The sequence below is a fragment of the Phocoena sinus genome, chromosome 3 (genome assembly GCF_008692025.1).
Source record: "Phocoena sinus isolate mPhoSin1 chromosome 3, mPhoSin1.pri, whole genome shotgun sequence".
NCBI lineage: Eukaryota > Metazoa > Chordata > Mammalia > Artiodactyla > Phocoenidae > Phocoena > Phocoena sinus.
The window spans coordinates 10,061,060-10,083,052 of NC_045765.1; the positions used below are offsets into that span (position 1 = coordinate 10,061,060).

A 21,993-nucleotide genomic window follows, 5' to 3' on the forward strand; every position below is an offset into this window, starting at 1 on the left:
ATCTATAAACCAAAGCTTCACCATATCTCTTTTCCCACAAAAATATAAGCGCCAGGAATGCAAGAACCTGTTTGTTTCATGCTGCTGTATCCAAATCCTACAGTACCTTGATTATTTGTGCTAAATGGGGTACGCTGACTCTAAAGTGCATGGCAATGGGGGATGTTGAAACATTAGCATTAAGAGTATAGTCGACCCAGCAATCCCACTACTGCACATATACCCTGAGAAAACCATAATTCAAAAAGACTCATGTACCACAATGTTCATTGCAGCTCTATTTACAATAGCCAGGATATGGAAGCAACGTAAGTGTCCATCAACAGATGAATGGATAAAGAAGATGTGGCACATATATACAATGGAATATTACTCAGCCATAAAAAGAAACGAAATTGAGTTATTTGTAGTGAGGTGGATGGACCTAGAGTCTGTCATACAGAGTGAAGTAAGTCAGAAAGAGAAAAACAAATACCGTATGCTAACACATATATATGGAATCTAAGAAAAAAAAAAAGGTCATGAAGAACCTAGGGGCAAGATGGGAATAAAGACGCAGACCTACTAGAGAATGGACTTGAGGATATAGGGAGGGGGAAGGGTAAGCTGGGACTAAGTGAGAGAGTGGCATGGACATATATACGCTACCAAATGTAAAATAAATAGCTAGTGGGAAGGAGCCACATAGCACAGGGAAATCAGCTCGGTGGTTTGTGACCACCTAGAGGAGTGGGATAGGGAGGGTGGGAGGGAGGGAGATGCAAGAGGGAAGAGATATGGGGATATATGTATAGGTATAACTGATTCACTTTGTTATAAAGCAGAAACTAACACACCATTGTAAAGCAATTATACTCCAATAAAGATGTTAAAAAAAAAAGAGTATAGTCTCTGAGAAAAAAAGGCTTGATTGCAACAGTGGTCCTGTCTTTCTCTCTTGCTAGGTATGTGTTCTCTCACAAATTACCTAAACTTACAAATATCAGTTGAGTCATAAATGAGATATTAAAAAAGACTTGAACTTTATAGTAAAGGGTGTCTAATACACTGTAGGAAGTACACCAGTGTTTGGATAACAAGTAGGAAAGGCAAAAGCTGTTCCAGAGGACAGGGAACTGGCCTGCATTTTTTGCAAGGCCAAGTCTTTTCCTGGTGAAGAGAAAAATGTCACACACCACCTTCATCAAAGGTATTCGTTGACTATGATGGACCAAGACAAAAATTAGGGTATTTTGTAACCGTATCTCTAAAATTGATAAAAGATAAAGCTCCAAATAATAAAAATGACCAGTATACCCCTCTTCTTTCTAATGTAACTGGGGCTTCTTACGAATTAAGTTTAGTTCCACTACACTGTTTTTGCCTTCTAGAAAACAAGGATTATGATAACCAATGAAAGAATAAAGTTACCCTCCTCACGGCATCCAATACAGAAAAACGTCTTGCTTTCTTGGGTAGCAGTCAAATCCTCTAAAGCCAAACTCCTATAAGAAGTCCTTCTGAGCATCCTGTACTATTTATACCTCACATCACTTAATGGTTTGTGCTCATTCTTATTAGAATTCATTACACTCCCCTCTTTGACTACAAGTGCAATCCTGTAGGTCACTGACAAGAGGGCGCTTAAGAAAAAACATGATTTAAGTATCTGGTACTAAGAATAAATGAGAAATTAATTTCATAATAAATATCGTAACTACAAAAGAATAAAAAGTAAAATTTGCCTGAGGAAAACATACCTGAACTTGTATGTACATAAAATAGACTTAAAATATAAATGATTAAGTGAAAGAAAATTGCAAAGTTTATCTGAAAATACACAATTATAAGGGTATATTTTAATATATCCTGTCAGGAAATGAAATACACAATAATATTTGTTAGCATTGGACAGCTTAGAAAACAGTTAATAATATATTTCTATGAAAGAACTATAGAAGCATTCCTGTAACAAAAAATATACATAGTTTAATCACATACAATCAAACAAAATTGAAAACACTGAGGTATTACATTGAGCTCCAAGAAACAAGAAAAACTCAGTCTCCTGACAGGAGAAAGGTTCTTATTCTCACATGGAAAGACCAAGTGAAGGCAGCCAGTGAACACTGCAGTAGAGAAAAAACTCCCATGTCATTCTTTTTGATTCACCATTGCAGATGTCATGGTGAATCAGGAAAACATACTCACTAGGACTGTTAACAGCACAAGGTGTTTCCTACACAAATCAGACCTTATATGGATATAATCTAGAAAAGAGGGGAATCAAAGAATACTCCCAATCATGACAATCTGATTAGTTTCCTGGTGGACAAAAGAGACCCTGGAGAAGCTGGATTTTTGATGTGGATCTTGGGAAGACATCAGTTGAAACCAGAGCTCTCAGAAAAATTGATATCATAGAGTTATTTGTGGTTTTCAGGATACTCTTGACTGGAAGGGCAAAAAATATGGAAAATGGGCTGGAAGATGGTATACCTGAAGCTCCTGTGCATCTGTCTCTCTATATGTGAAATCTGACTACTGCCTTCCTCACTTCTGCCTTCCAAATCTCATGCAAGTCAGACTATTGGTGGATTCTAACAAGGAACCACAAAGGGGATGAGTTCTGGAAAATCTAGTTCCTAACATTACCTACAGGGGGAATAACTCCAGCTCTAGATTTTGTTGTCCTATCAGGCCTCTCTTCTTAATTCAAAGTCTATTCACCAAATTATAGTCAGAAGGAAGGACATAAAGCAAAGACCCAAATATGAAAATAATAATTCACATGGAAACTATATTCTTTTATAAGTGAGGCGAACATAAATATTTATTCAACTGTTTATTAGTATGGAAAATGGAAAAAGGCTCTTATACTCTTCACCCCCAAAAAGGAGCTTTGTCGGTAAGAAAGATAAATATATATTCTGGACTAGGATATCCAAGAACTGCCACAAGGCCATTAGGAAAATCCAAATACCAAACTGTCATTTTTCAGTGGCCCCTTAACACAGAACAAATAAAACATTATAAAACAATGTTAACCTAATTGCATTATTAGAAATATGCTTCAATTCACCTATGATCCAACAGGTTTCAAACAGGAAAGAGAAAATATTATTAACTGATTTAAAGAAAAAGCACTACCTATTACTCTTACGTACTGCTGTGGAAACATATGACTTATAAAATCATCTCACCTTGTATTCATTTCTGAGAGTAATTACTAGAAATCCACCGTCCAATGGTGCGCTCTAAGAAAAGAGGCTTGATAAAGACAATATATTTACAACTTTAATAACAACTCTTTCCTATTTTCTGGAATGTTATACATAGATTAGTTTCCATCAAGCTTTCTCATGTTACTTACATTTTATATTCTTTTTCACATGTAAAGATGTGGGCTCACTGAAATCTTTCCCAGGCTGTTTAACTCAAGAGTTTTTGTCCAGTGAGTTCTTTCATGCTTTCAGAACTGGGATGACAAGTCTTTCCAACATTGTTTACATTTATATGGTGTCTCTCCAGTGTGTGTTCTCACATGTCTTCAAATGGTTTGTGACAAATGAAGGGTTTACCACATTCCCTCCACTCTGATCTTTTGCACATCTTCAAAAAAAAAAACTCTGAAAACATCTGAAGGCTTTTCCACATTCCTTACAGTCACAGGGTTTCTCTTCACTATGAGCTCTTTTGCGCATTTCTAATGAAGTGTAATCTCTGCAGGATTTACCACATTGCTTACAAGGTTTCTCTTCTATGGGAGTCCTTTCATGTGTTTTCAAACTTTGAAAATACCTGAAGGCTTTCCCGCCTTGTTTACACTGACAGGCTTTCTCTCCAGTGTGGCTTCTTTCATGTTTTCAAAGTGAAGTTGATCAACTAAAGGCTTTTCCATATTCCTTATTCACAGAATTTCTTCTCAGTATGAACTCTTTTGTGCTTTTGGAAGGAAGTGTAATATCTGAAAGCTCTACCACATTGTTCACATTCATAGGGTTTCTCTCCAGTGTGCAGTCTCATGTGTACTCTTAAGGTCTGGTGATGGGAGAGGGCTTTCCCGCATTCCTTGCATTCATAGGGTTTCTCTCCAGTATGAGTTCTTCCATGTGACTGTAAGGAATTGTAATAACTGAAGGCTTTACCACATTGTTCACATTCGAAGGGTTTCCCTCCAGTATGAATTTGTTTGTGTTTGTGAAAGGAAGGGTAATATCTGAAAGCTTTACCACATTGTTTACATTCATAGGGTTTCTCTCCAGTGTGCAGTCTCATGTGTATTTTTAAGGTTTGGTGATGGGAGAGGGCCTTCCCACATTCCTTGCATTCATAGGGTTTCTCTCCAGTATGAGTCCTTCTGTGTGATTGTAAGGAATTATAGTAACTGAAGGCTTTACCACATTGTTTACATTCATAGGGTTTCTCTCCAGTGTGAATCCTTTGATGTATTCGAAAAGAACTAGGAGAAATGAAGGCTCTCTCACATTCCTTACATTTATAAGGTCCATCTCCAGTGTGAGTGATCATGTGTGCTCGAAGGCTTGAGAGACCTCTGAAGGCTCTCCCACATTCCTTACATTCATAAGGCTTTTCCCCAGTATGAATTCTTTCATGTTTTCGAAAAGAACTGGGACAACTGAAGGCTTTACCACACTGCTTACATTCATAGGGTTTCTCTCCTGTATGAGTCCTTTCATGTGTTCGAAAAGTATGATAATATCTAAGGAATTTTCCACATTGTTTACACTGATAGGGTTTCTCTTCACTGTGAGTTGTTTCATGTGTTCGCAATGAAGAGGAACAATTAAAAGCTTTCCCACATTCCTTACATGTATATGGAGCATCTCCAGTGTGTGTTACCATGTGTCTTCGAAATGCTGTGCTCCACATAAAAGCTTCCCCACATTCCTTACATTCATAGGGTTTTTCTCCTGTGTGAATCCTTTCATGTGTTTGAAAGGATGCGCGGGAATGGAACGCTTTTCCACATTCCTTACATTTATATTTTTTCTCTCGATTGTGATTTTTTTCATGCGTCTCCAAAAACTGGAGATAGCTAAAGGCTTTACCACATTCCTTACATTTATATGGCTTCTCTCCATGTTTCTGATACTCATATGGTTTACGTTCAGTGTGACAGCTCATGTGTCTCTTAAGGGATGAATGACGTGTAAAGACTTTTCCACATATATTGCATTCACGTGGTTTCACTCCAGTAGTTTTCTTGTTCAGATTGAGATTTGGAATAAGGCTGAAGTTTTCTCCACATTGACTACCCTCTTTACTTTCACAGAGTCTCTCTACCACATGACTTCTGTAAAAAACAAGGAGTATATTATCAGTGAGGTCTTTATTAACAATTTTATACTCAATAGTAGGATATTTGAAGTACATTTTTATCACTGATAGCAATAGTGTAGGTTTTATGCCTTGTCTGAATTGTTTCAAGTTGAATATAAGAAATGCTCTTGCAATAATCAAAACAGTGACATTCATATAGAGTTTATTTATAGTGTTGAACTATTTTGCAAACACTGAACATCTATGTCACATAAGAAAGTAATTTTGGTGAAAATTTTCTAAGAATAACTAAATTTGGAGCATGCATTATTTCTTTTATTTCCTTCTTTTAAAACTGCATAACATAACAGGATACTCAATGAGGCACTATTTTATATTGTGAGTGTGACTTACCTTAGTTTTCTCCCCTGGTTTTTGTACTGATCTTCAATGTCATGATCTTCCCATTTTTCTCCTAAATTGCAGACCAAGAAAAATGATTCCAAGATATTAGAAGTTATAGGAAAACTATCTAAGTCCATTGTTGGCTGTGACCATGCCTAGATTATTTAGCAACATCCTGCATTTCCACATTCAACATCTTGGAACAATGTTAACGAGCAAGAAACATGTGTTCTCTAATTGACAAAGTAAAGGTAAGTTGTCATCCTCACCTACTGAGGCCAGGTTCCTCAACGTTTCCCGCATCACATCTCTGTAGAGTTTCTTCTGTGAAGGATCCAGTAAAGCCCACTCCTCCAGGGTGAAGCTCACAGCCACATCCTCAAAGGTCACTGAGTCCTAAAACATCCCAGATATGTGTATAGTAGGATGTGTGAGACTAACAGCACTGGACATCTGTACACCATTTATACGAAGGTTACGTATGATTCTGTCATCTCCAAACATTTATTCTATGACTTGGTCATCAGAAACTTACTCTCTGTCCACACTTCCTAATAAGTTTAACAGCATTGTGAAAACATGCAAATTATTTACATAGTTTTATTGTGATTTCATCACATCTTATTTCTCTCTAATTGCAGGGTCCAGAGCATGTTGGGAAATGACAGAAATGCTACACACATGAAACAAATATCATTTTAAGATCATGGATTCTTCGTGAGGAAAACTCTTTTCTCGCCCTTCTTATTACCCACCATTTACAGCACACCATGAGCCAAAGGGTCAAATCTGCATAAGATTTTACTAAATAAAAACATAGTGAAAACTAAAAGCTTTTACTTCTATTCCTATCACCAAACATGAGAATCCAGAACACCTGTAGAAATCCAGCTTTTAATAAGGTCCAGCTGGCTATTTCATCCCTAAGTACTCCAGGCCTTTAGAAGTAGTGTGGTATGATGTAGCTGGTGGAATGAAAATATCCTTGTCAGGAAGTATTGCTTTTAACTTGTGTAATACTTACCACAGGCTCAGTTTTCCCTTTCTCTCTCTGGTTTGATGGACTAGAAAGTTATTTGGAACTTAGAGTTCAGATACTAGGAAGAAGATGTCACAACTTAGACCACAAAGTCCCTATACTTGTGCGCCTTGGGGCTGCTTAGAGGCACACAAAGTGCTGTAGTATGCCAGAAGAGCTCTTTATGGCAGAACCAGAACACTGGGCCCTGTGCCTTGTTGACCTTGAGGAACAGCTGCAGACTGCAAGTGTGTTCACTGAAAATCACAATGGATTCATGGCTAATTTGCCCATAAAATATATGAAGGATTCAGCAGTGCTTTCCTCCAAACAACTCTAAAATCTCCATTTTCAAACAGCAGGAAGAAGTGTTTCCCAACCAGCTATTCTAGAGGCTCTTCTCCCAATTTCTCTAATTCCCAAGCTCCTATCTGGTCTACAGAAGTATGATGGCTTGACCTCTGAGCATACGAATTCCTTAGTTGATGACACCACATACTACCAATAGTGAATGAAAGGGTTTACTTCCATAATTGAGGTCTCTGGGGAAAGTAAGGCATACTTCTCCAGCTGCCATGAAATGGCTTGAGAGAAACAAAAGGTGCCTGGACTTTTTTTTTTTAATTGAGGTTAGGGGGTGGGTTTGGGTGAGGGTTCACACACAAGAACAGGATCTTATGAGGACTGACTGTTTTGCTACTGCCAAAGGAAGGAGCACCAAGGCACTCTTATCACTTTGTATAGATGTGGGTCAAAGAGAAATGAGGGGGGATGAGACTTTAAGGTTGTCAGCAGTCAGTCATCAAAAACTGGAGTCAGAGAACTCTGGTTTCTGGTTTTGGATGCCATCATTCCCAACCTCAGAGAAAAAAGTGAAAACACTTGAAATCAACAACTCTTCTTAGTTCCATCAGAGCTCTGAAGTCACAGGAAACCACTGGTTTCAAAATTGGGAAACAGAAAATAAAGATACAAGGCCTATACTGAAAACAATCTATTTCACCAGAAGCTAGTTCAAAGACAAAAAAGAGCAAACAATGCAGAACACAATATCCATTAACTGTAGGACAATGAAAGAATGTTTAAAATACACACAATGGAAATACCTGAAGGAAAAGAAAGACAGAAAGGAACAGAAAAAATAAGTGAAATAATAATCACAGATTTTTTTCAAAAATTAATCATTGATGGCAAACCACAGATCCAGGAAGCTCAGAGAACACAAAATGAAAATGCTAAAAAATGTACACCCACGATGCAGTGGTTAAGAATCTGCCTGCCAGTGCAGGGGACACGGGTTCAAGCCCTGGTCCAGGAAGATCCCATATGCCGCGGAGCAACTAAGCCCATGCACCACAACTACTGAAGCCTGAGCGCCTAGAACCCATGCTCTGCAACTAGAGAAGCCACTGCAATGAGAAGCCCATGCACCGCAACAAAGAGTAGCCCCCACCCGCCACAGCTAGAGAAAGCCCGCACAGAGCAACAAAGACCCAATGCAGCAAAAAAATAAATAAAATTAATTTGAAAAAAAGCACACTCAAGTATATCATATTCAAACTGAAGAAAAAGAATATATTGAAAAGAGCTAGCAGAAGAAACACCTTAGTGAGCTGAGAAAAAAAGATTAAAATTTTTTTTATTTTATTGAAGTATAGTTGATTTACAATGTTGTTTTTTTTTTTAAAGACTAGTCCTTTGTTTTATAAATTTATTTATTTTTTCTGTGTTGGGTCTTCATTTCTGTGCGAGGGCTTTCTTCAGTTGTGGCAAGCGGGGGCCACTCTTCATTGCGGTGCGTGGACCTCTCACTATCACAGCCTCTCTTGTTGTGGAGCACGGGCTCCAGACGAGAAGGCTCAGTAGTTGTGGCTCACGGGCCTAGTTGCTCCGCGGCATGTGGGATCCTTCCCAGACCAGGGCTTGAACCCATGTCCTCTGCATTAGCAGGCAGATTCTCAACCACTGTGCCACCAGGGAAGCCCAATGTTGTGGTTTAAAATATATATATATATATATTTATTATATTTATTTAGGCTGCACCGGGTTTTAGCTGTGGCATGCATGCAGGATCTAGTTCCCTGACAAGGGATCAAACCCGAGACACCTGCATTGGGAGCTCAGTCTTACCCACTGGACCACCAGGGAATTCCCTACAATGTTGTGTTAATTTCTGCTGTACAGCAAAGTGAATCAGTTATACATATATATTCTTTTTCATATTCCTTTCCATTATGGTTTATTACAGGATATTGACTATAGTTCTGTGCTATACAGTAGGACCTTGTTGTTTATCCATTCTATATATAATAGTTTGCATCTGCTAATCCCAAACTCCCAATCCATCCGTCCCCCACTCCCTCTTGGCAGCACTAGTCTGTTCTCTATATCTGTGAGTCTGTTTCTGTTTCGTAGATAAGTTCATTTGTGTCATATTTTAGGTTCCACATGTAAGTGATATCATATGGTATTTGTCTTTCTTGTTCTGACTTACTTCACTTAGTATGATAATCTTTAGGTCCATCCATGTTGCTGCACATGGCATTATTTTATTCCTTTTTATGACTGAGTAGTATTCCTGTTTTTTTTCGTATGTGTGTGTGTATATATATATATATATATATATATATATATATATATACACCCCAATCTTTTTCATTCATCTATTGATGGACATTTAGATTGTGAATAGTGGCTTGGCTATTGTGAATAGTGCTGCTATAAACATAGGGGTGCATGTATCTTTTCTAATTATAGTTTTGTCTATATGTCCAGGACTGGGATTGCTGGCTCATATGGCAACTCTATTTTTAGTTTTTTAAGGAACCTCCATACTGTTTTCCATAGTGGCTGTATCAATTTACATTCCCACCAACAGTGTTGGAGGGTTCCCTTTTCTCCACACCCTTTCCAGCATTTGTTATTTGTAGACTCTTTAATGATGGCCATTCTGACCAGTGTCAGGTGGTACCTAATTGTAGTTTTGATTTGCATAGAGAAAAAAAGACTTGAATTAAATCAGACTTGTTTTCAGAAACAACACAAGGAAGAAGACAGTGGAGTGAAATACTGTACAGGCAGGCATACTTCATTTCATTGTGCTTCACTGTATTGTACTTTGCAGATTTTGTGTATTTTACATATTAAAAGTTCGTGGCAACCCTACATTGCCAGATGACAGTTAACACTTTTTAGCAATAAAGTTTTAAAATTGAGCTATGTAGATTGTTTTTTAGACATAATGCTATTGCATACTTAATAGGCTACAATATAGTATAAACATAACTTTTATATGCACTGGGAAACCAAAAATAAGTGTGACTCACTTTATTGTGGTGGTCCTGAACAGAACTCCCAATCTCTGAGGTATCCCTGTATTTAAAGTTTTGGGGGAAAAAAACCACTCTCTTGGGACTTCCCTGGTGGTGCAGTGGTTAAGAATCTGCCTGCCAATGCAGGGGACACGGGTTCGAGCCCTGGTCTGGGAGGATCCCATATGCCATGGAGCGACTAAGCCCGTGCACCACAACTACTGAGCCTGCGCTCTAGAGCCCGTGAGCCACAATTACTGGGCCCGTGTGCCACAACTAATGAAGCCCACGCGTCTAGAACCCATGCTCCACAACAAGAGAGGCCACTGCAATGAGAAACCTGTGCACCGCAACGAGGGGTAGCCCCCACTTGCTGCAACTAGAGAAGCCCACACGCAGCAACGAAGACCCAACATAGCAAACAATAAATAAATAAAATAAATAAATTTTTAAAAAGGAAGAATAAAGTATGGTTCTTTAAAAAAAAAAAACCCAAAACTCTTAGTTTTCAAATCCCAAAGCTAGTCCTTTGAAAATATTAATTTAATAAAATTGATAAACATCTAATGAAGACAACTGAGAAAAGAAGAAAAACAGAAATTACTAAATCAGAAATAAAAGGAGGAGGAAATAACCATGAAAAAAGATTTGACACCATCCAACATCCATTTATGATAACAAACTAGAAATTGAGCGGAAGGCTCTCTTCTTAAAAAAGAACAACTACACAACACCTGTAGGTAAGATCATACTGAGTCGTGAGAAGCTGGATGCTTTACTGTTAAGAGGGGAATAGGGCGGCAAGGAAGTTTCCTTTCACTGCTCCTATTAAACAATGTACTGGAAGCCCTAGCCAATGCAGTAAGGTAAGAAAAAGAAATAAAAGGTATACAGAGTGGGAAACAGCAAATAAAACTTTGTTCCTTATGACATGATTGTTTATGCAAAACATCTGATAGCATCCACAACAACAGCGATAACCCCTGGAATTAGTAACAGTGTATAGCAAGGTTGAAGGATACACAAGTCAATTGGTTTCCTATAGACCCAAACAAATACAGTCAATTGATCTTTGACAAAGGAGTAAAGGCAATTCAACGGAAAAAGTAACGTCTTTTCAACAGTGCTATAAATAATGGATATTCACATAGAAACACACATGAGCATAAACAAAATGAAAGTCGACACACACCTTACACCTTTCACAAAAATTAACTTAAAACAAATCATATATCTAAATGTAAAATGAAAAAGCAAAAACCTTCTAGAAGATAACATATGAGAAACTACAGGTGACCTTGGGTTTGGTAATAAATTTTTCAATAAGACACACACACAAAAATCCCCAAAAGAGAAAAAAAGCTAAGTTTCACTTCATTAAAATGAAAAACTCCCGTTCTGGAAAAAGTGTTTAGAGAATGAAAAGGCAAGTCACATACCAGGAGAAAATCCTTTGTAAAACACTTATCTGATAAATGACTGATACCCAAAACAACTACAGAACTCTTAAAGCACAACAATAAGATTACAGATACTCCAAATAAAAATGGGCAAAAGATGTGAACAGACAAGTCACCAAAGTAAGACAGATGGAAAATAAGGAATTTGAAAACATGCTCAACATACGTCACTGGGGGATTACAAATAAAACAATGAGTTATCATTACATACTTATTAAATGCCAAAAATTTTGAAACACTCAGAACACCAGCCATCGGTGAAGACGTGAAGCTATAGATAATCCTTATTCATTGTTGGTGGGAATGAAATTTGATATGCCTGTATTGGAGGACAGAATTTTCTGTCAAAACTAAATACACTCTTACGTCTCATACTAAGATCCAACAATCACACTTGTTGGTATTGACCTAAATGAGTTGAACTCACGATCTCACATTTTCACAAAACCCTACATATGAATGTTTGTAGGCGATTTATTCATACTTGGCAAGGGTTAAGAGTTAAGCAAGATATCTTTCAAGCGCCAAATGGATAAATCAGTGGTATATCCTTACAATGAAATACTGTTCAGTGATAAAAGGAAATGAGTTATCAAGCCATGAAAACACATGGAGGAACCTTAAAAGTATACTGCTAAGTGGAAGAAGCCAATCTCACAAGGCTACACACTGTATGATTCCAAGTCAATAACACCCTGGAAAAGACAAAACTATGGGCCAGTAAAAAGATCTCAGGCTGTGAAGGATTTGAGGGTTGGAGGGAGGGATGAATGAATAGGTGGGGCATAAAAGATGTTTAGGGAAGTGAAACTACTGTATGTGATACAGAAATGAAGGACACAGATCATTAAACATTTGCCAAACCCACAGATCTTATAACGCAGAGTCAATGCTAATGTAAACAATGCAATTTACTGTATCAGTATTTGCTGAGCAATTTTAACAAATGTACCAGTTAAACAAGAAGTAAAATATAGTGCAAACTGTGGATGCAGAGGGGTTATGTGGAAATTCTCTATACTTTCTGTAAACCTAAAACTACCCTAAAACAACTGAAGTGTATTAGAAAAAAAAAGATGAAGACAAACGAATTACAATTCACTCCTGATTTGACTGACTGATGACTGAAACGGGACACTTTCATTCAACTGATTTGAACTTATTCAATAAGGCAGTATGGTGCTCCATGAGCCTGAGACCAGTAAGAGAGGTAAAACTTCCACTGAATGCCATGTTGAAGAGAACTGCACTGCATATTCTGAGAAGTGCCATGGTTACTATCAATAGTGTCTAGAACTCCAACATGGATGAGAATTGTCCTGGCAAGACCGTGTGTTCTGGACCTAGGGCATGTTAGACGAGATTTACCTTGATTTATATTTTTGGTATCTCTTGAGTTCAAAGGTTCCTAAAATTCTTTTACCACAAAGGGGCAACTCTTAGACAATCGTCCAAAAGTCTGTGAATACAAGTAGATGAGGCCAGTTTTGGTCAGTAGGAAGACGACTGTCTGATGTTTGGTTAGTGTGACCCTGGGGTTTGGTCATTCATCAGGGATATCACAATTAAGGGATGAAGAGCAGCAACTCTCCACAGAGCTCATCATGTAGGAATGCATATTGTCATCCTTAAAGTCTGTACACACCCAAAAGCTGTGCATTCCGTCAATCCCAGGGAAGCCTCCATCTGGGGAAGTGGTGACCTTTTCCAACACCAAAGCAACTTTCAAGGGACTGAATAGGGAAGAGGCCACCCTCCTGCAGGAGGCATAGGCCAGGACAGGTTTGACTCCATCATGTCACATGGAGGTGTTGGTGGGCATGCCGACCCGATGGGGTGCTATTTCCAAGGTTAAAGGCATAATGGGCAGCTCAGCAAAGGATCACATGCTCAGCACTTGTGAGAGCCTCTATTTTCAAGAGAGCCCGGTACATGGTGATAATTGAAGTTCTAAGGCAGTTCCTTGCACCAGAAGCCTATAGATAACTTAAGGCCATCATGGGTAATTCCAAGAGGCATTAGCCTCTATACTGAGGGAGACTCCAAAGGAACTAACAGGAATGCCTGTTGTATGGCCATTTAAACATAGTCCAGAGCCTTCTGTAGTAGGGGTGCCCTCAAGGTAGGGGCCAATTTCCAAGTAATAGTAAAAATGGGCTCAAGTAAAATTCGTAAATAAGGAATATGCTGTCTCCCCAACACCAAAAGAACCTAGTAGATCTTGTAGGTGCTGAGAGGGATTACAGATATTGCTGAGAGGGATTACAGATATTTCTTCACATTGTCAGGGAGGGAACAGCTGTCTAATTACCAAAAAACATTCAGAAACTTAACCAAGGGGCTCACATATGTGTGGGGTCAATGGCCCATACACTTTTCGCAAGCTCCTTTTTTCAGTAATTGTATGTTCTGAATGAATGAGAAATGAATGTCTTCAGAGGAGGATGTCATTAGTGTGATGTCATACCTGTGCTCCTGGAACAAAGTGCATGCAGTTCAGATCTGCCTGCAGAGACTGTGGGATGGCCAAGCTGCTGAGGTTCCCTGAGGGTAACCAGGTAAACGTGTATCATGTCCCTTCAGAGGTGAAGGCAACTGCAGCTGAGAGGGTGTTGAAATAGGCACTGAACAGAATAGACTTACCAAATCTGTGAGAGCAGGATATTTACCAGCCGCCGATTGGATGGAGTAAGTAATTTCCATAATGTTGGAGACTAGGAATAGGGGCTAATCTGATGCAACCACAACTCGGGTTGCTGTAATCCACTATGAGGTGTCATTCATCCTTTCCAGGTTTAAGGGCAGACCAAATAAGGGTATTAAAAGAAGAAAATTGGCGGTAATCACTTCTCCCTAAATACATTTCTTATAATGGTTTTCAATAATTCAAGGCCTTGTTTAATTTAAATCACGCCATATGAACTAGTTTAACTGATAGTTAAGGTCTCTCTCTGGGGTCTCATTTTGTCGAGCCAATTTGGAAGTAGAAGACAATTAATTTTACTTGATGAGCCATGGGTTCAGAGCTTTCCTGCTCACTATGGGACATTTTGGGACAACGGGCGATATGACTACGAGAAATTTAGGCAACGTGAGAGTTCTGCTGCTGAAGGCAAATTATACCTATTTGTCCTTTATATTATATTCAGTAATTCTTCCTAAGATGATGAGGTAAATTGTTTAAATTTAGTGGGATCCCCAGGTATACCTGTAATTTGAAACCTAGTTTGATTAATTACATGAAGTTTTGTGAATTAGTGCAGTACAGGAGATGTTAATATTAAATCAAACCCATATTATAGAGGACCAAAAGCTACGCAGGCCCCTTCCATCTTTTTGCTATGCAAATTTTTTTAGCATATTTTGGATTGACAATTGAGTGAAATTGTGTTCCTTTGTTTCAGTACCTTTCTTCTCTTGTTCCCTCCCTCCAGTTCTTCCCTGTTTTGCATTTTAGGTCACTGGATATACTCTGGGGGAGAGGGTGTCCTCTCTTCTCTTGTATTGATAATTTTTTTCCTCCAGAGAGCCTCACCCCAGTGCCATCAGGGTCAGAGGCCTCCTTCATGATAACTGGTTACTTTATAGAAATTAAGCACCCTGGGCTTCCCTGGTGGCGCAGTGGTTGGGAGTCCACCTGCCGAGGCAGGGTGAACCCAGCCTCACACCTTCACTCCAAACACAAATAGGTTCCATCCACGCCATGGACTCAGGACCACTATAAGGAGGGCCCCAGGGCTCCTGCTCCCAAAGGACAAGGAATTACCAAAACTGCCTCTGTATATAGAGCACAGGCTTGGTGGATCAGCAACGCCACACAGGGCAGCACAGCGCACAGGAGGAGACCCCAGCAGACAGCAGCTCACAGGGCAGGAGCCTCCAGGCTTTCGTATCAGCCTGTCCTGATAAGAAGCACTAGGGGAAAAGGGAGAGGTGAGGCTTATCTTTCAGTAGTCAAACATCAAATATGTGGATCCTGACTACTCATTATAAGAACAAACCCAGGGCTTCCCTGGTGGCACAGCGGTTGAGAGTCCACCTGCCAATGCAGGGTACACGGGTTCGTGCCCCGCTCTGGGAAGATCCCACATGTCGTGGAGCGGCTAGGCCCGTGAGCCACGGCCGCTGAGCCTGCGCGTCCGGAGCCTGTTGCCCCCGCAACGGGAGAGGCCACAACAGTGGGAGGCCCGAAAAGAACAAACCCAGGTAAGAGAAACACGCATTCGCACTAGCTTCTTTTTATATAAAGAAATATTAACAAGATGATCAAGAAGTAATCAAAAACTGGTAATTTGAGAGTGGGTGGAGTAAGAGTACAGGAATGGAGGAGGATATGTAGGTAGGGAGTCTTCTTAAGTTTCTTATTTTAGGAATATTTTTTAACCCTCATGTGCATCATTTATTTAAAATCAGGAGAGAAATTGATATACGTCATATTTTCCTATGCTTAATCATTATTTTAAATTAATTTTTGCTTTTTAAAATTAATTTTAGGGCTTCCCTGGTGGCGCAGTGGTTGAGAGTCCGCCTGCCGATTCAGGGGACACGGGTTCGTGCCCCGGTGCGGGAGGATCCCACGTGCCGCGGAGCGGCTGGGCCCGTGAGCCATGGCCGCTGAGCCTGCGCGTCCAGAGCCTGTGCTCCGCAACGGGAGAGGCCACGACAGTGAGAGGCCCGCGTACCGCAAAAAAAAAAAAAAAAAAAAAAAATTAATTTTAACTTTTCTACATAGGAAACCACTCCAAGATTTAATCCTTTAAATGCTAACAGATATAAAACTGCACACCGTCAAAGATTTACAAATCCCCTTCTAACTGAAAGGACAAGAACATTATAGTTTGTCCCTCCACTACATTTCACACTGGGGATATTTTCAGGAATGAGTGGCATAATGAAAAATATTAGGGGTTTGCAATTAAACCCTGAAATAGACTAGGAATTTAAAAGATGTATATAAGCTTTAAGGTATTTTCTTTATATCAACAGAAATATAATTCAATTGTTTTTTCCTCACATCCATTAAAATGACTTTATTTGCTTTAGGAATAGCATGACCTTTTTAAATGTCAAAGTTCCCTAGGGACAGGAGGGCATTACGCTAAATGAAATAAGTCAGAGAAAGATAAATACTTAATAACTGTAAATGGAGTATAACCTTTAAAAATTGTATAATAAATAAATAATTTTTTTTAATGGAAAAAGCACCTGAGCACTTAAATACACCCATCTCATGTTGAAGTTCTTTTGTCTAAATGGAACAAAATTCTAATTGGTTCCACAATTTTCTTGCTTTACTCACATCGTATCTCTCAATCAACTTACACACTAAAAGCCCCAAAGCTAATGGAAACTAGAGTCAAAGAACTGCAATCTTCAGTTGAGAAAGAAATCCAAAGAAAGAAACACATATTTGAAATGACTGTGTGATTTTGAGGATTCCAGTATTTATGTGAAAAATTTAACAATTTTTGCAAAGTACTTGGAAATTGATATTGGCTTATTAAACCTCCTTAAGGTAGAATTTTAAAGCTTTGCATGCATTGGAACTCCACCTGGTTTTGGACCAACCCCAGAACAAAAGAGAGCCACCTCTTACACACACACACACACACACACACACACACACACACACACACACACACACACGACTGCAATAAACCTGGAGAACTTGCATGAGGGAATTCACCTTAAAAGGAGAAATTGTATAGTTTTAAAAATTGTATAAAATAAAATCGTTTGTTCTGCTATAAACCACCATTAAAAATCACAGTGTTTTAATTTGGTACTCAAATACCATTTCTGGATCAAAAATTGTCATGGAAGTAACAAATGATTCCAACAACAACAAAAAAAACACAAATACTGGAATCAACACAGATAAGCAGCCTTCTAGCTACAGTTCAGAAGAAAAACCCACTTTCAGAAAGATGACCAAATTCCCAGACTTGGGGCCTAAGATATAACCCCTAGAGTGGGTTAGTCGCTGGAGAAGGAGGGTAAGGACAGCTGAGGAGCCACATGAATGAATTCTGAGAGCTCACAAGCCCTCCCGCGTCCTGTAAGCATGGAAGTGCTGCCTCCACTAGGTTCTAGTCTCACAAGTGAGGAAACTCTCAGCCTGATTCAGTTTAAGGTTCTGACCCCAATTCATAAACCCTTTGTCCACAAGACAGAGGATGTGATTGTAACAGACTCTCTCAATGTGCACAAATCACACTGTGGATGTACAACTCAAACATGACGTCTAGAAATGTCTAGGCCTATGGAACCACAACTACAACCTCAGAAAGGGAATCAATTCCACCTCCTTGCAGGTGCACCCCCAGCTTTCCAGGGCTCTGTAGCTTCTCTCAGCAGAAGTCTCCTTCTGTGATGGGTGTAAGCAGGTAGGACATCTGCAGGGGAGGCTCCCCAGGAAGAACAACTGGGCCTGCAAGTCCTTCTATCTTTACAGGCTCAAGGAAGCGTGGATCACTGACTATAGGCCTCTGCTCTGCACTGGAGTTGCTTTGGAACATGGCTGATGTTTTAACTGACACAAACCTGGTGTTTGAACAATCCAGCAAAATAATTTAAACCCATCGTTTATAAGGAAAGGAGATAAGAAAATTGTAAGCCACCGTTACTAGTTCAACCAGAAAACACAAAATATCTACTCGTTTCAGAAGAAAAGATGTCAGTTAATGATTATTTCCAAAGCAAGAAACTGGTTTGAAAATAATTAATCTCACTTGAACACTTGGTCTGCAAGTCTCAGCAGACACCACACAATCTGAGAATTTCATTTGAAATCACCCAAGAGTAAAGAATAGTCCTCAGAAACTTACTACACACGCTTGGGGGAAGAAAAAAAGCAAAACAAGAATTTGTAAATGGAATGTAATCCTGGAATATTTTATTTTTTCTGAGATTCACCACTTCTGCTTCTTTGGAAATATTTTATACTACTGTCTTTGAAGCTGTATTGATTAAATACATTTTATCTGATTGAAAAACGATGCTTAAATACATGAATAAATCTTTTAAAAGTGACAATCCCAGGGAGGGCCAACGCTGACAGCACATATCACCCAGGAAAGTTTTAAAGAGGAACCTACACCCATAGGATGTCTGTGCCCAGGAATGAGGCTGGGAGGAGAGGCACAAGGATTTTGAACAACCTAATTCCAGGAGGTTATTCTTTGCTTTCTTCTCATGGAAAACACCCACAGACAAAAGTAAACTGAAAAAAAGGGCCATCCAGGGCTCTGGGGGAAAATGATAAAGTTAAAATACTGGGTCTGTTTGAAAGGTACCACGGAGGACAAATAGTTGATAATGATGCTGTGAATCAGAGAAGGAAAGATGGCTTTGGGAATGTGGGGTGGATTGTGAAAATTTAGGGGTTTATTACCAGCCCTAGAAAGAGCTAGGCTGAGGGGACAGGGTCGTGGACTTGAGACTCTGCTACCCAAATAACTGGAAAACTCAAAGAGAAAACGGGTGCCCCCCTGGGAGAAAGTAAGGACTGGGGACCCCCCAGACCACAGCTCCTCTCACGCACGAACCACGGAGACCGAGTCACGATGGTCCCCTGATGACCCTCCCGGTGGTCACCACACAATCTGAGGCGGACGTGGGGCTGCGGGGCCGGGGCCGAAGCCGCGGCTTGCAGTGACGGGACAGGACACCGGGGTCCCGGCTGCCGGCCCCGCCCCCACGCTGCCGGACGGAGGGGACCGAGGTCCGAGCGGCGCCACTCGCGTCCTCAAGACTCCGGAGTTGACAGCGGGGAGGCCCGGTACCATCACAGCTGGTTCGGATCAATTCCAACCAACGCCTCCTTCCCTCCCGCTCCAACTCCGCACCCTGGTAACCCACACTCACCATTTCTAGGTTTCCTGGGTCTCTCTGAATCCTTCCTACGACTCCCACGACCACCGCAGGTCACAGCGCGACAGACTCTGAGGCACTGCCACCTCCGTCATTGTAGGATAGGAAACCGGATCGCTAGCCTGGCCTGAGGGAGTGAAAACGCCCGAGCTAGAGCAGTGCGTCGCCCCACCCACCTGCCCAAGCGGCGCCCCTGATTGGACAGTTTGCAAGGCCGCATCCCCCAGTGCTTGAGTGACAGCTGGGCGGGAGGATGTGTGACTCTTGGAAACTAGCTTCCGCCCCGCCCCTGCCCCGACCCGTGCTGAGGGCAGCGGGTGGGGCGGAAACCTGACCCAGCCTGATTCCTTTGCGTTGAAACAGAACTTTTTCGCCCAGCTCTATATGAACACACGAGCGCAGGGAATTTCTGACTGAGTTTCCCAATGGAGCAACTAAGCACAGAGCATGAGGGTAGCCCAGGCAGGTGTATGATCAGGCCACCCAAGATGGCTGTTCTCTTGCTCTCTGTACATCCCCTGCTCTACCAGGCCCTGCTTCACCTACACCCTATTCACATGACTGATCCTCCCTCTTAATCTTAGAGCCTAATCAGTAAATGCTTAGGTACTTGCCCCTGGCTACTGATTGTTCTAATCTTCACATCAGACTATCTCCACTTTCATAGCTTATCAAAGGGGTGGTGAGGTTTCATGGTAACTGATGAGCCAATCTGAGGTCAGTTTCCTCCATTATTGGTAACTCCCACCCAACGAAGACCGTTCTGCCTGACATCTGCTGTCTACAGTGAGGTGTAGCTCCAGCGGCCTTCTGCTTCGGACATGTAAGATCCCCTATCCGTTAAACCATTGATTTCTCTACGGCTGATTCCAGCCTCTTTCTTTGGTCTTGAGACTGGGCAGTTAATGGGTTTGCAAACCTGCAGGGTGCAACCCAACACCTGGCCACACTGGAAAAGAGGGTCTTGTGTTCTCTAGGGGCCAAGGGTGTCGACCAAAAAAATATTCACCACCTAAAAGTTGAGAGTTATGTTTTATTCGGCGGACATACTGAGGACTTCAAGCCTGGGAGGCAGCGTTTTAAGCAACCCTGAGAAGATTGCTCTGAGGAGGTGAGGGGGTAGCTAGGATATATAGGAGTTTTGCAACAAAGGGCAGGTAGTAGGAACAAAAGTTTACTGTTAATAAAAGAAAACTAGATATCTCAAGTTAAGGAATTTAGCACTTTTCTATCTATGGGAAGATGCAAGAGTGTGGACTCACTGAAATCATTCCTTTGATGTGTACCTCAGCTACAGTATCCTATGTTTTCACATCCTGAGTTTCTTCAGGGTTCACCACTGTTGGGAGTGGCTGCAGTCTGATGGCTGCTAGATGGCAGGTATTCTTTGTTTCCTTCCTGAGTTCCCTCAGGGCTCTCCAGCTCACTGCAGTTGCTGATAAATGTAACATCCTTTGTTTACTGACATGGCAGGCAGGCAGTATTTTATTTCTCAAGGGTTTGGTGTAAGGCTGGGAGGCCACTCATGGAACTGTGACCCTTTTTCAGAAACACAGAAACTGAAATGTGACCTCGCCATCTGTAATAAAGAATCTGGCTTCATCTTAATCTTCAGTTTTAAGTTATTTTTTTTTAATTTGGCTGCGCTGCGCAGCTTGTGGGATCTTAGTTCCCTGACCAGGGATTGAACCTGCACCCTCGGCAGTGAAAGTATGGAGTCCTAACCACTGGACCATCAGGGAATTCCATCCATTTTAATCTTTGATCCTTGACAGCGCTGAGCCTTCGTCCATCCATCCGTGGTCTAACCCCACTCATTTGGTACTTAAGAGACGGAATCCCGAGAACTTGGCTCTGGTGGGAAGTTTGAACCCTACAGTCCTAGTTGGGCTCAAGGACTCTTTTCAGTCTAAGCACAGGGTGTGAGATGTATTCATTAAATTCTCAGGTAAGGAAATTTATTTTAGATTAGTTTTTGCCTTTGTCCCTAGAGAACTTGAAATGTAAGCGACTATAATATCCCTAAGACAACTGATTCCTATTTCACTCATATAAGAAAACAATAAATCGTTATGTAAATTGGAGATGCACCTAGAACCTCTTCCCCCGCCCCCAGATTTGTTGAGGTATAATTGATTAATAAAATTGTCTATATTTAAAGATTACAATGTGATGATTTTCTGATCTACATATACTATATTGTACATTTGTTAAGACAGTGGATTAAGAATTCTCACCACACATACACACAAACAATGTGAGGCGATGGATGTGTTAACCTGGAAACTCCAAGTTGCTGAAGAGACTGGATTGCAAAACTCCTGCATTGCAAAGTGCTTAATGCATTTATTTACTTATTTCAACAGCTTTATTATGATATAGTGTACATACTATACACTGCACCGCTTTAAAGTGTATAATTCAGTGGTTTTTGGTATATTTACAGATAAACGCAATCATCACCACAATTTTTGAACATTTTGGTCACATCAAAAAGAAAACTGTCTCCCCTTTATCTGTCACCCCCAATTGTCCCATCTTCCTCCTCCAAACCCCAGCTTTAGGCAACGCCTAATTTACGTTCTGTCTCTATAAATTTCCCTTTTCAGGGTTTTCATATGAAAAGAATCCTAGTATCTATGGTTTTTGTGACTGACTTCATTGA

The 21,993-nt window shown here is 40.5% G+C and overlaps 1 protein-coding gene across 2 annotated transcripts; it reads right to left on the reverse strand.

The window, feature by feature from the left end:
• Nucleotides 1–1,948: 1,948 nt before the first annotated feature.
• Nucleotides 1,949–19,506, reverse strand: LOC116750496 (zinc finger protein 709-like). 2 transcript variants are annotated; one of them, XM_032625212.1, is made up of 4 exons: nt 19,323–19,506; nt 5,937–6,063; nt 5,677–5,737; nt 1,949–5,296 (listed from the first exon to the last, which is right to left on the reverse strand). In XM_032625212.1, the coding sequence occupies exons 1-4, from the start codon at nt 19,323–19,325 to the stop codon at nt 3,886–3,888; spliced, it is 1,602 nt and encodes a 533-aa protein (XP_032481103.1). In that variant the 5' UTR covers nt 19,326–19,506; the 3' UTR covers nt 1,949–3,885. The 2 variants fall into 2 exon arrangements, with proteins under 2 accessions (XP_032481103.1, XP_032481102.1); XM_032625211.1 differs by lacking the exon at nt 19,323–19,506 and adding an exon at nt 14,100–14,213.
• Nucleotides 19,507–21,993: the final 2,487 nt, after the last annotated feature.